Source organism: Furipterus horrens, unplaced genomic scaffold (genome assembly GCF_987537825.1).
Source record: "Furipterus horrens unplaced genomic scaffold, mFurHor1.1.pri manual_scaffold_8, whole genome shotgun sequence".
Lineage (NCBI taxonomy): Eukaryota > Metazoa > Chordata > Mammalia > Chiroptera > Furipteridae > Furipterus > Furipterus horrens.
The window spans coordinates 95266188-95280229 of record NW_028327178.1 but is presented as its reverse complement, the minus strand read 5'-3'; the positions used below and the strand labels follow the sequence as shown (position 1 = coordinate 95280229).

The 14042-nt window shown below is 53.7% G+C and overlaps 1 protein-coding gene across 1 annotated transcript; it reads right to left on the bottom strand.

The window, feature by feature from the left end:
• Positions 1-3755: 3755 nt before the first annotated feature.
• On the bottom strand, positions 3756-8585 carry SLC32A1 (solute carrier family 32 member 1). The gene is made up of 2 exons (XM_090285288.1): positions 7936-8585; positions 3756-5654 (listed from the first exon to the last, which is right to left on the bottom strand). The coding sequence occupies exons 1-2, from the start codon at positions 8326-8328 to the stop codon at positions 4467-4469; spliced, it is 1581 nt and encodes a 526-aa protein (XP_090141414.1). The 5' UTR covers positions 8329-8585; the 3' UTR covers positions 3756-4466.
• Positions 8586-14042: the final 5457 nt, after the last annotated feature.

The following is a 14042-nucleotide window of genomic DNA, read 5'->3' as shown; positions in this document are numbered from 1 at the left end:
CCTGAAGATATGTAAACTCTGATAAATTGCCCTCTAAAGGACAGTTGAGCCCAGCACAATTTGATCATTGCTATAAACAAGTGACGTCTGTGTGAGGAGCTTAAAAAGTGCTGATATCTGGGTCCCACCCTCCAGAGAATCTGATTTCATTGTATGGGGTGAAGTCTGGGCATGGGAGGCTTTATAACAGAAAGCCAAGTTTGAGAATCAGTGTTCCAGGGCCTTGTAACTCCAAATGTGGCTTGCAGCTCAGCAGTCTCAGCATCACCTGGCAACTCATTAGAAACACAGAATCTCCAGCCGCACTGAGACCTAGTGAATCAGGAACCTGCATTTTAACAAGATCCCCAGGTGATTCATGTACATATTAAAGTTTGAGAAGCATGGATCTGGTCCTCTTACCAGCTCTGATTTTTATGTGAAAAGGAAATACAGATTCTTTTTTGTCTTGACTAACAAACACACAGTTCAGTGATCAGGTGATGCATAGGCTTTGGTTCCTGTGGGGCTCTGCATGGAGGGGCGCAAGACTGTGGAGCCATCAGAAAACTGGTCCAAGGAAAGCACATGCCACCCAGTGTGCCAAAGCCTGACCAGGAGGATGTGATGGGACTAAGCATCAAACTGGGTGGGCTCTTGAGCTATGATTCATCATGGCTGATCAAGACCTTGCACCCAGGGCTCCCTGGGCCAACTTCCTGGGTAAAGGAAGAGATATCCATGTAGCGAGGAGACAAGCAGCAGGTTTGAGCTCGATGCGAGGAATTTAGCACAGAGTCTCCAGCTTCCTCCCAGATTCTGCCAACTCTCTGATCGTATTATTAGACATGGGGAGTGCTGTGGCCTTTTAGCAGCCTGGTTTTTTGCACGTATTGTTGACATGGCCTGACATCTGCCTCTGGAATCCTACTCATTTTTCCAGGACCAGCTCAAGTGTCACCTTGGTCTTCATTTGCTGGGGATCAGAGCAGAGTTTCCCATAAGGTGCTTGCCATGGGGCAGGTTCCCTTTACTGCAAGTGAGTGAGAGCCTCGGTTGGTGAGAATATTTTAGGTAACTTAGTTTCAAGTCCTCCAGGCAGCCCTCAGCATAAGGTCTTTGCTCCAGCTGAGACCCCAGCTAAAATGATCAAAGCCCAAAACAGAGAAATAGGTAACGGGGTCTGGAGGATCAGCGGACCCATCAAGAGTTTCACAGGAACTCAGCAGCTTTGGGGTTTTGAGGTTCTTTCCCCTTACCCTTGACCGCCAGCCCTTAGATTTATCTGGTCTTGGTAAAACAGAGTTTAGTTGAGATCAACAGAGGCCCTGTCTGTCTTCTTTGCTGCTGCACCCCTGAACCTAGAACAGTTCTTAGCCCAATGTGTGGCCTCTAGCAGGTGCTCAATAAATATTTGATTAATATATCCTGTGTGCCCGCCAGAACTTGTACCAGATACTGGGTAATACTAATACTTCCTTTAATTGTGCTGTTTCTCCCCTACGCTGTAATTCCCTCTGCAGAATCCTCAATCTCGTCACCCTGTTTTTCTGTCCCAGCCCCAGAGGGTTGCTGGGAGCTCCTAGAAGTGTAGACCTCCTCCCACCCACCCCCCACTCCTGATATGGTTGGGCTCTCAGTATTGCTGGACCATCCTGCTGGGTGTCCCTGGCAAAAGACCCCTCCTGACCTGACCCATTTGGACCCCACAACTGGCAGGAGTGGTGGCACCCACAGCATCGCTGTGGAATTAATTGTAGCCAGACCTTTGAAAATACTCAATCCTAATCTATAGGGAGTAGAGCTCATCTTCCAAGCCCAACCTCACACCCAGGGCTGGGATCAGTGTCAGGCTAGAGAGGCATTTGTTCAGAGAGCAAAATTTAAGGGGGTGCAAAAAATTCAATAAACAGAATAACATTTTGTGCAGTTATTTTTTAAAAAAGCCAAAGTGAACTATGATTTTCAAAATAACCTGATGAACAAAATAATAAAATTTGAAATTAAGACAGAATTGGCATTGCTAATATTTCCTTTGGATTCAGACTCAATGTCTCTTAATATAGGTAGCACTGCTACCCATCCTGTGCTATTTGAATGCCACTGTTGCTGATCTTGCTTGCCTAGTTATTTGAAAGGGAAATATACCAAAGAATCTTGCCTGGCCTACCTTCAAATTTAGACATCGAACTCACTTCTACCCATGCGCTTTGGTGTTGGGGGGGTGTTGCGGAGATGGGTCTCATCTACTACTGCTATTTCTCCAGGCTGCCAGAAAGATAGTCTGGGGATGGATGTCCTACAGAAGAGGGTGCAGGGCTTTCCTTGGAGCACTAGGAGGCTGGCTCTCCCACTCCTACCACCTCCAGACCCTGCTCCTGCAAGCTGAGCACAAAACCAGGAGAAGGTGGAGCAGAGCCGGGCAAGTCCATGGAGGTGGCAGCTGCTGTCTCATTTGTCTGCAGGTGTCTCATTTGTTCCTTTATTTTATTGTAAAGATTTTATTTATTTATTTTTAGAGAGAAGCAAAGGGAGAGAGAAAGAGAGGGAGAGAAACAGTAATATGTAGTTGCTTCTGGCACACCCCCAGCTGGGGACCAGGCAGCAACCCAGACATGTACCCTGATGAGGAATCCAACCTGCAACCCTTTGGTTTGCAGGCTGACACTCAAGCCACTTAGCAACACCAGCCAGGGCTCATTTGTCCTTTTAAAGGCGGAAGGATGGAGCTGGTGCAGTTTGATATTCCCACTTCCCTTCCACTGCAGAAGTTCGGGCTTTCTCTGAAGCCTTCACACTGCGCTCTGACTCAGAGCGCACCCCAGGCTCCATGGACCCAATGAGGAACCCTGGGAGGCGGGGCAGTGGGGAGGAACAGCCAACTCCCCAAGCCTGAGAATTTTCAGAGGGTGTAGGGGGCCTGGAAACTGAGGATCCTCTGGCCAGCTCCGAATCCTGAATGCAGAACAATAGTGACAAAAGGGGGTTATGGAGATAAAAGCACACATCTCAAATGGCCCGTTTAAATCATCAGAGCTGCAAGCAGCCTTGGGGATGGGATCTCAACCCTCTTCGGCTCCCACTCCCATTCAGTGACAGCATAACCAGGGTGATTGGAAGTCATCACTATCACAAGCAGGCTCAAAGGGATGCTCTGCACACATATGCATACACAGACATTCATCAATGCTCTCGCAAAATACAAATACAACTTTCCCCTCACCACACACATGTCTTTATACAGGCATGCGCTTTGTCATGCATGAACACCCACTCACACCAGTCGCAGCCCATAGGGAGAAATGGACAGCGTGCTTAGACACACTCCTGGTTGCACCTGGAGGAATCATTCCAAACAGTCCTCGGTCTCAGTTTAGAGACCAAGAACCTCCCCCGTGGCTTCAGCTATGATGAACTGTCTATAAATATTCATTGAGCAAATGTGTAGGGCTTTGTACATAAATAAAACCTTTTCTTCATCCACAAAATTCTCAGATGCATCCAACCCTGGGAAGATATTCCAAACAAACCTTGTCTGGGGGCTTGAAGCATGGAGACCTATAGGGAAACATGCTCCTTCCCACTGAGTCCCACAAGCATACCTAGAGCCTCCTCTTGTTTCAGAACAACCATCCTTCTCCCTCCTTGGAGCTCTCCCAGGACCCTTCAACTACAGCTGCTTTCATACCGCCCACCTGCTTCACTAGGCCACCGCTGCCCAAGGAGCGCTGGGATCGCCGCGGGTGCAAAGCTCAGAACTGACAGGAGGCCGGGGGCACCGTTGTTTCTTTTTTATTTGCGGATATAATTATGCCCGCACTCTAAATTAGAGATAGATTTTTTTTGATATACATTTCATCTTATTCACCACGAGCACACCACACGCACAGAACAGTTCCACAACCTGAAAAATTGCACAAGATGAGTTTGGATTCCTGAAACCCCGCAGGCAAGCCGGCCCCGCCGCCGCTTCTCGCCTCCCGCTTCGCCGAGGGAAATCGCCTACCCTAAACAGATTTCCCGGCCAGCCTTTCCCGCTGCAGGGTTGAAATGTCTCCGGAATGGGAAGAGCTCTTGCAAGGAATGGCTGGGCTGCAGATTCCGAGCACTGGATGGCTGTGAAATGTCCCCGTAAGTTCAAGTTTTTGCGCCTGCGAGCTGTGCCCTCTCTCCCTCTCTTCCCATCCCCGTTGGGGACCGGGTCAAGGTGTCGAGGCCCCTCGTGGGAGGACAGATAACCCTGCCCACAAATGTGCCCTCGCTTTCCGGAAACCAAGGCGTTGTGCGGGCGGGAAAAAAAGGACAAGAGAAACGCAGACGCGATGGATTGTGGATCCCTATCCCCTCCCACCCCCATCCCCAATAATAAGAAACTAGGAACCAGAGATGTTTAAAGCTTGGCTTCCCAAGCGCGGCGGCAGGGCGCACGGGGGTGATGGGGTAGGGTGGTAGGGAGGGGGAGGAGCGCGGGACATCTCCCAGGCTTCCTAGTCCTCCGCGTTGGTTCGGTAGGCCTCGATGAGGCCCTCGAGCGAGTGCACGAAGCCGGACACGCTGCAGATGCCGCCGATGACGAAGATAGCGACGTCGAAGAAGACCTGGTGCCACAGCAGCTTGCGCCAGAGCAGACGCAGGTGGAAGAGGCTGGGCAGCAGGAAGCAGAGGCCAGCGCCGGTGAGGCTGCCGGTCAGGCCCATGAGTAGTGCGAAGTGCGGCACATAGATAGCCATGAGCAGTGTGAAGACGACCAGCGCACAGCGCAGGGTCAGCCCCCACGATTTGAGGCGGCCATCGCCGCCGTAGCAAGCGGGGAAGAAGGCGCGGCTACCTTCCTGGAAGAGCGACTTCTCCAGCACCTCGACAGCAGCAAAGAAGGGCAGCGGGTAGGACAACAGCGCCTTGGCCACCAGGAAGATGTTGACCACGGCGCGGATGGAACCGGGCAGGTTATCCGTGATGACCTCCTTGGTCTCGTCGGCCCAGGTGAGGTAAGCGACCAGAGCGAAGAGTCCTTTCAGCACGCAGGCGGCGATGTGCGTCCAGTTCATCATGCAGTGGAACTCGCTGGGTTGTTGCATGTTGCCCTCCAGCGAAGGCAAGAAAATCTGCGACGTGTAGCTGAACACGATGATGCCAATGGAGATGGGAAACTTCTTGACGTCGATATAGAATTTGACCTTCTCCCAGGCCCAGTCGCGCGCCCTTGATAGGCAGTAGGCGATGACCAGGATGTTGATGACGAAGTGGGCCAAAGTGCACAGCAGGCTAAACTTGGACACGGCCTTGAGGTTCTTAAGAAAGGCGCAGGGCAGCAGCACTGCCGTGGCGATGATGGACCAGGATTTCTGCGACACAGGCAGCCCCGGGAAGCTGTTGTACATGAGGTTGCCGCTCACCACTACGTACAGGATACAAGTCATCACTAGCTCGATGATCTGCGCCACGTTCACCACGCGGCCACCCAACGTGGGAAAGCGCGGAGCGCAGCACGCGTTGGCGATAGCCACGTACGAGTCCCGCACTCGCACCACCTCGCCGTCCTCGTTCTCCTCGTACAGGCATGCGATGAGGATCTTGCCGGTGTAGCAGCACACTACGGCGGCGAAGATGATGAGGAACAACCCCAGGTAGCCGCCGTGCAGAATGGCGTAGGGCAAGCCCAGCACAAACATGCCCTGCGGAGCGAAGAGGCAACCAGACCCGAAGCTGAGCTGGTGCAGCCTTGGAAGAGGGGACCTAGGGGCGTGACTTAAGGCTATAGCCCCTAGGGGGCGCTTGGGGAGTGAGCTCTGGGCTGAGGGGTTAGGGAACAAAAGTTAAAGGTAGGCTGAAATGGGAGTGCGGGTGTTGAGTCAGAGGTGGGGAGGGAGGTGCGTAAGGGCGGAATAGACAAGGAAAGGTGGGCTAATGGCTGGGAGGAGTGAAGTGGGCTAAGTGCGAGGTCAAACCACAAGAAGAGGAGGGGAATGTGGAGAAAAGTGAGGGTGCTTCCTGGGGACAGAATCAAAAGTGCGAACACGTAAGGAGGTGAGAGGGTGCTGGAGGGAGCGTGGCAAGAAAAGGCTCTAAGAAAGGTGGAGAGCTGAGCCTGAGCCACTCGGAAGAGGGGGCACTGGATTTAAGGTGGGACTTTAAGGGAGTGCAGGAAATCTAATGAGGGAAATGAGGGTGCCCAAAGCCCGAAGGAGAAGAGAAAACGTTGAAGGCGGCAGTGGGAAGAAGAGATAGGGTGGAGAGGAGGAGGGGCAGAGTGTGAGGCAAGCCACGGGGAGGCAAGAACTTGAGGATTTTGGGGTAGGGCTCTAGGAAGTGAGGCCGGAGGCGCGGGGTGGGGAAGGCAGGGCTGGAGGTAGGAAGTCTTGGGGCAAGGAGGGACTTGGGTCGGAGAGGCGGGTCCCTGAGAAGGGGGTGAAGTGGGAAGAGTAGAGGCAAGCAGGATGAGCGCTGTGTGAAAGGCTAAATCAAGTGGGAATCTATAACGAGAAGTAGTGGGATCAGCAGGGCAGAGCTGTGGAAGGAGGGCTTAGAATCCATAGGGAGAGGAAAAGCTAACGAAACCCAGGGTTCCCGAGGCCTGCGGCCCTCCAGCCTCCCGCCCTGGCTTCCTTCCTGGCCTATGCAACGGGGCCTTCAAAGACAACCCCGACGAAGGCACAGACAGCAGTCGCCGCTGACGGCCTCCACCCCACCTCCCTGGTACCGCCTGTCCGTCTCCCTGGGGCCTGGATAGGGGAAGCGCCTCGGGACAGGCCACTTAGTGCGCAGGGCCCCACGAAGCCCGGCAGAGCCCGGCTTCCCAAGCAACCCCGTTGCGGCCTCCCGTTCCCGGTAAACCCACGTTCTGCAGCACAACGACCGTGCCCTTCGGGGATGCCGTGGAGGGAGGCAAGCCACAGGGCCTGGAAGCCCCTAGGGCTGAGGCCTCTTCCACCCCAAGAGCCGCTGCCTGCCCGCCGGATGTCAGCTCCCCGGGTGGAGGTGCAGATTTCAAACCTACTCCCGACCGTAGAGTCCGGCGCCGCCTGGTGGGAAGTGGGGGGAGGGGTGTTGAGAGTAGGGGTGAAAGGGTGGGCAGGTGGTTCAGAGCATTTAGATGCGGCTTCGCCAAGCTCAGATGCAGAGGAGCTGTTCTCCTCTTTGCGGTGTAGCCGGGATTTCGGGTGAGAGAGGTGAATCTGTGCACAGGTAAAGCTGAGGTTCCAGGGACAATATGTGCTCATGTGACCACGCTTGTGTGCGTATGCTTGTGTACACCTGTATGTCCCAAACAGTGCCTCACTTTGCATCAGTCTGTACATGTGCGCACCTGTGTTATGTTCAAATGGGTTTATGTGTTTGTTCTTGATATGTACAGATATGAGCTTCTGTGTGTTGGAGGAGTAGGGAGGAGGAAGGTGAGTTGGAGGAGAATCCTGTGGTCTATATATAGATGCACGTTGTGTGCACCTGTACCCGGCGTTTGTTCCTGGGGGAAGATGTCTGTGGGCATGTTTGCCTCCCTAAATACGTGCGAGTATATGCGGCTGTATCGGGAAGGAGACTCCCAGCTCAGCGAATTTTCCCTCTCCCCTCCTCCCGAAAATGAAGCTGTGAATCCATTCTGGAGTCCGAGACATTACCGTTTCGTCCAATCTTGATTTTCTTTCTCCTCCACCCCTCCCGGATCCCCTCCTTCTGTTTCCCTCACCTTTGCCTGGTTTCAGGGCAGGTGTCTCTGACCAAACCTGAGCCTAGTTGGGACTGCTGGGATGTGATGCTCATTAGGACGGGAGACACCACCTGGGGGCGTAGATTCCCGCACAGGGCTGGGAGGGATGGGGAAAAGGAAGAGCCCGGGTACAAGAGGGGGGTCTTTCGGCCCAGATCATCTGGGGACTCTGTAGGGGGGCTTAGAATCGAGTACAGCGAGCTTGAATGGGGGATGGGGAATGGCAGAGCTGGGAATCCCTCGCTCACCTGGATAGCGTTGGTCACGTTCCAGCCTGCCTCCCACGCCGTGATCTTGGGCCTGTCTTGGCCCCCGAACTCTCCCCCAGCCCCCACGGCCTGGTCCTTGGAGCCTGAGGGTGGCAGGGGCGCGCCGCCACCACGCTGGTAATGGATGTCTCCCTCGACGGGCGGTTCGGCGCCCTCGTCCCCGCAGGGCTCGCCCTCGGTTTTCAAGATGTCCATCTGCAGACCCTGACGGTGCTCAAAGTCTAGGTCGTCGCAGTGCGCGAATCCCACCGCCTCCTCGTCTGTGGCCGCCTGAAAACCCATCCTGGCAAACATGCCGCTCACCTTGGCCTGGGACTTGTTGGACACGGACGTGGCCACATTGGACAGCTTGCTGCGGAGCAGGGTGGCCATGGCGGCGGCGGGGTCCAAGGAAAGGACAGAAGGGGCTGTGGACGCAGAGGACGCGCGGCGAAGCAGCGGGGGCCAGGGGCGCTCGAGGCCACTATCTTCCCTTGCTTTCCCCGCAGTGCCCCGGGGCGCTCTGGCTCATGACCCTCTCGGCTGGCGTTTGAGGCTCGCTTCGGACTGACCCGGTGGTGGCGGGCCGCGGGTCTGGCGGAGCGGCGGCGAGTGCACTGCGGAGATGCCGCGGGGCTCCTCGGGCTGCGGCGGCGGCGGCGGCGGCGGGCGGCAGGCGGCGGCGTCAGAGCAGCTACGCGAAGCTGGCGCGGCGCCCCCACCCGTGCGCAGCCCAATGCGCTCCCGCCCCTCAGAATCAGGCGGTGGAGGGGGAAACACCCAGAGGCAGGGGGTGTGAAGAGGGGGCAAGGGGAAGAGAAAGGGGGAGTTAAGGAACTGGAGAGACTTGAGGTGGGGGCAGAAGGGTGCCCCTGGGAAGGCAGCGGGAGGGAGCACGCGAAGGAGGGGTGCAGAGGAAGGGGTGGGGGCCGGAGTGCTGCATTTCTGGGGGAGGTGCTAAGCCCGGATCCTGGCCCTTCCCACTTCGCCGCCTCAGGGAGGGAGGGGGCCTGGTCGTGCTGATTCTCTAGGTTCCGCTGTCCCGACAACCCCCTCCAGAGTCCGGGAGCCTTTCAGCTCCAGATTCTCAGGCCAAGGACCGGTCTAGACCCTGAAACGTGGCAAGACAGTTACCTGTCGCAGCCTGCGCGGGCCGTCTGGGAGTCGATCTGCCTCCCTGGCACCCATCACTGGCACTTAAACCTAGCCACGAGCCCCACCTGAAGGCAGAAGTGTCTGTCAAGGACCGCTCTCAAGAATGCTTAAGCCAGCCTCGGTCACTGGGACAGTCTCCGCCGTCCAGGATGCAGCGATGGGAGCGAATCTTCGGGTCGCTTCTCACCAACCGCTCTCCAAATGTGTGCAGCATGGAGACGAAAGGTTGGCGTTTTGCTTTCTTTGCGGGGAGGTGGGTCTGGAAGGAGGCAGGACTCGGTGAGGGCACCTCTCAACAGCCTTAGTGCCCACGGAGGAGGAAAGACATGCTCGCAGCGGGCTCGGGGCGCTCGGGCTCTGTTCACATAGCGGCTGCCGGGCCAGGAAAACCTAGATTGTTTCTGGTGTGTGCGTGTGTGTTGCGCGTGCAAGGGTAAGAGACAAAGGCCGATACTGTATCAGATATTGATACAGCTGGATCTGAGCGGATTCCTAGGATGAGATTTGGTGACCACGTTTATTCTGTGTGTACTTTTTTCGCATTTGAACCTGTGTGTGCGCAGAGCTTGTGTGCTGGATTTCGTGCCCATGTTTCCAAATGGATTGCCTGCATTTTTGCGTGTGTGAGTCTTTTCGGAGTTGTGTCTTCATGCCGGTCCGATGCTCAGGATGGGTCCCGGTAACATGTTTCCAGCTGGGCTCCGGCTCAGACCCCTCCTAAGCAGTAAACAGCGCCGTTTTCGACCCTGCTGTCCCAGCCCAAGCGAAGGAGGACTAGCGACTATGACTGGGGGCAGCATGGGGTGGCGAGAATCTGAAGGAAGGAAAAAGACCCCTCAGTCTCTCTCTTCCGAGAACCCCAGTCTCCTCCTCCCTTGCAGTATTTCTAGATTAGCTCACAGTCAGCGCACAAGTAGGGCAGCCTGAGGGCTTTGACCAGAGCGTTGGAGCTGCCAGGACAAGATAACCACCCCCCAAAACCCCCTCCTCCTCCCCACTACCCCACAGTCTCCCAGAATCCCCTCTCCAGTTAGAAAACCTCCACTACATTGAACAGATATGTTCCTAATCCCTCCTAATATATGCCTTAAATTCTCCCAAGAGCCTGCCTGGCAGAAACCAAGACAGAAACCCTTCTCCTCTGACCTGAAGACTTGTACCCCTCCCCCAACTATGACAGGGAAAGCTTTCCCTAGTGACCTTTCCCAAACAGACCTCCAGAGTAACGATAGGACTCAGTACAAAGACAGGACAGATATCCTTCCTCCTCAATACAAAGATTCTCTCCTCCAAAGAAGCTTTGAATAGAACTGATCTCCCATCCCAGAGATTTGTCGTTATACACAGACCCTCCCCACCCCAACCCCTGGATTCTGGGGACAAAGAACTTTTCCCCATATTCCTATAGACAAAAGATCTTTGCTTCCTAATCCTCATTCCCACCACTTGTGTTTATGGTGAAACCCTTTAGGACCCCACTAGATGATCTCCAGTGCCCCCCATACACACAAAAACATGAAGATGGCCATTGAGGCCTTCTTGCCAAGTGAATCAATGACATACATGTATCAGTTGGTTGTTGCCAATTCATGGATTTTATGATTGTCCAAAGTGTTTACCCTTTCTTTCTGTTTCCCCTTATGATGGTCACTGCTGTAGGACCCAAGGTGGACTGTGAGGTTATTTCAGTAGTGGAAAATTCATTATTCATTCATTTATTCAGCAGACCATCTCACAGCCCTACTATACATGCGGCTCTCTTCTGGCTGTTGTGGGAATCACCAAGACCACCTAAATATGGCCCTGTTGTGCTCTCCACCCCAATTCTTGGGTCTAGGGGACACCTCGGAGAGCAGTCCCTCCAATCATGCTTTCTGTGATGCTTAACCATCCCTAAAACCTCTTAGCAGAACCTTCCCTTCATCCTCAGTGTGCAGATAAGCAAACCCAGCCTGGCAGTGAGGTGTCCTGCTCAAGGTCACCGAGAGTTCAGGGTAGAGCCAGGCTAGGAACCAGGAATCCTCGTGCCACTCCTGCGCTTTCCCTTCCATGACCTCAGCTTGTCCTTCCATCTCCTCTCCATACTTGTTTGGTATCTGGCCACTTCTTTGTCAAAAAAGATGAAATTTGAAACCAGACTCCATTTCTTTTGGCTGTAATTAGATGCCAGCTGTTGGGGGAGGGATGCCCTGTTTTTCTTCTTCCCTGGGCAGCAAGCTCCCAAGCAGCCCACCTCTGAATGGAAAGTACTTCTCCACCAAGTGCTAGCTGTGTGACATTGAAATACTTACTAGCTTCTCTTAGCTTCCATTTTTCATCAATTAAATGTGAAAATAATAACAACCTCTTATTGAGAGAATTCTATGAGATATTGCATATAAAGTACTCAGCAGGTGCTAAGTGCCCCGTATGTGGTAGCAATTACTTTTTTTATTGCTGTTGTTACTGCTATACCCAATGGCCATTCCTTGCTGCCTGAGGGAAAACCTGTGTGCAAGAAAAAGCCTGTGATTAGTCGGAGTGAGTTGGCATGTACACTCTTCTGTCTTTGCCCCACCGCCCTGTCCTCACCCCTCCAGTCCTGCGCTGACCTGAAGGAAAAGGAATGGAAGGCAGGAGCAGGGCAGAGAGCAGGGGACCTGGCAGGCAGCCCCGGGAGACAAACAGGATGACCTACCTAGCTGGTAATGAGTTGGGCTGTGCTCAACCACCAACCTCCAAATTCTCCTAATAGCTCCTCGAGGGGCACCCTCATGAGAACAATTTGAAGCAGCTTGGCCCCCTGAGTTGAAACACAACACACACATACACACATACACTCACACACAGAGAATGACAAGCCAACTGGCAGGTGCGCAAAGGAATGAGGCCAACACACAGATTCAAGCACATGGGCAGGTTTACACAGATTGACAGAGCAACACACACAGGTCGAGGATGGGCCAGCACACAGACAGACATATGCAAGATTTGTACTGAGACTGCCTACCACACAAAGAATCCAGGAGAGGCACCCATAGATCCATCCCCACAGGCATAATCACTGGATAACACACTTAGACACACAGCAGTGCAAGGACAGGCATAGACATGGAGAGTCAAACACACAGTGACAGACACTCAGACACAGGAACACACATGTGCACAATTCACACTGAGACCAACAGTCAGGCATCCACAGTGCAAGAATACTCCTATATGACTACTAAAGGGGAAAAGAGGAGAGAACAAAGGGAGGGAAGGGGCAGAGGAGACATAAAAGGAAAACACTGCCCGGGCTGGTGTGGCCCAGTGGACTGACTGCAGCCAACCTGAGAACTGAAAGGTCACCAGGTTCGACTCCCAGTTGGGACACATGCAGGCCAGGTCCCCAGCTGGGGAATTTGAGAGGCAACTGATGGATGTTTCTCTCTCACATGGATGTTTCTCTCCCTTCTCTGTCTCCCTCCCTTCCTGTATCTCTAAAAATAAATAAATAAAATCTTTTTAAAAAGGAAAGAAACATGCTGGAAGATGGGCAGCAGGGATACAGAGCAGGACATGCCAGGCAGAGGCGCCAGTGGCAGGGCACAAAAGAGACAGGGGTGCCACAGCCCTCCTGTTGGACAATGCCAGAGCCCAGATATGTGACAAAGAAAATGGAGGCTGGATGGATGCGTGGTGAGGGAGCCAGGGGTGTTCCTGCTGCTGACCTTGGAGTAGGGGCAGGGTCTCTCCTCCCAGGGCCACACAAGGTCCCACTGTCTTGAGGTGGGGGCTGGGCTGCCTGAGAGGAATGGGTGAGGGGCTCCCGGAACTCCTGCCAAGCCCCATGAAGCAAGGACTGTGTTCTGGATCAGTCCGGCAGCCTAGGCCCAGGTGAAATGCATACCTCTCTCCCCACAAAAGATCAATTTCTCTATTTTGATGCTTTCAGTACCCAAGGGTTGAAACGTCTGCCTAATGGAGATGGAGGCCATTTGGGGGGAATAAATAGGGTTAAATAGAATTGGGCTTATCTCCCAGAGCAGGCAACAACGGGGGAGGGGGGAGGCATGGAGCCTTGAATTAATGACCTGGAAAGCCAGCATTATGAGCATCATGAACATCATTTCGGGGCTGAATGATCACAGACAGACCTCCCCCACTTCGCTTCCTTTTCCAAGGCAAGTTCTGTCCATGAGCCTTTTCCTGCGGAGGGGATGGGCTCTATAAGTCACACACACACACACACACACACACACACACACACACACACACACACCTGCTTCAAGCTGGGGCATTGGTGAGGTTTCCTTGCAGCTGGAGAAAGCCATGCCCACCTTGCTCCAAGCTAAAACCCAGTTTCTTGATCCTGGGTCCGCAGGCATAGGGAAGAGATGGGCAGCCATGCTGAGGGTTCCAAGTGGGTAGCCCAGGCCCAGAAAAAGAAAACCCTGGTTCTTCTGCCTTTGGTGGGACAAGTCAGGTGGGACCATGGAGGATATAGGCGCTGCCTCTGCTGGCTCAGGGTAAAGCATAGTAAAATACAGTAATGACTTTGTGAATACTAGCATTTTACTTTGCTGAGGTAGTGAGCAGCCTGTCTCTGGAGGCATACAGGTAGAGGCTGGATGTCCTATCAGAAATCATGCCTCAGGTCAAGGGAAGCTGGATCTCATGACTTCTGGGTCTCCAGAGTCAAGCCTTCTGTGCACATGGCTGTGGAAAGGCCAAGAGAGCCGGGGACAGGGGGACCCAGGCCTGGCCCTCAAAAGCCTCTGAAACTAGAAAAAGCAGGCTGGAACTGAAAGAGGAGCCTTGGACCAGAGTTGGTGGGTTGACTCAATGGTTTCTGTCCTTTTTTCTGAGGACACACCCTCCTATTATGCTGGGAATCACGGGCATGGCAACTTCCTTCCCCACTGGGTCCCCAGCACATAGTAAACAGTTAACAAACCTATATGGGGTTGAATTGTATTGATGTTACAAAC

What these genes read in the sequence shown, in the direction of transcription:
- SLC32A1 (XM_090285288.1), bottom strand. Translation starts at nt 8,328, where the DNA reads ATGGCCACCCTGCTCCGCAGCAAGCTGTCCAATGTGGCCACGTCCGTG. An exon ending in ACGTGACCAACGCTATCCAG is followed by an intron (nt 5,655 to 7,935) that starts GTGAGCGAGGGA and finishes TTCGCTCCGCAG; the next exon opens with GGCATGTTTGTGCTGGGCTT.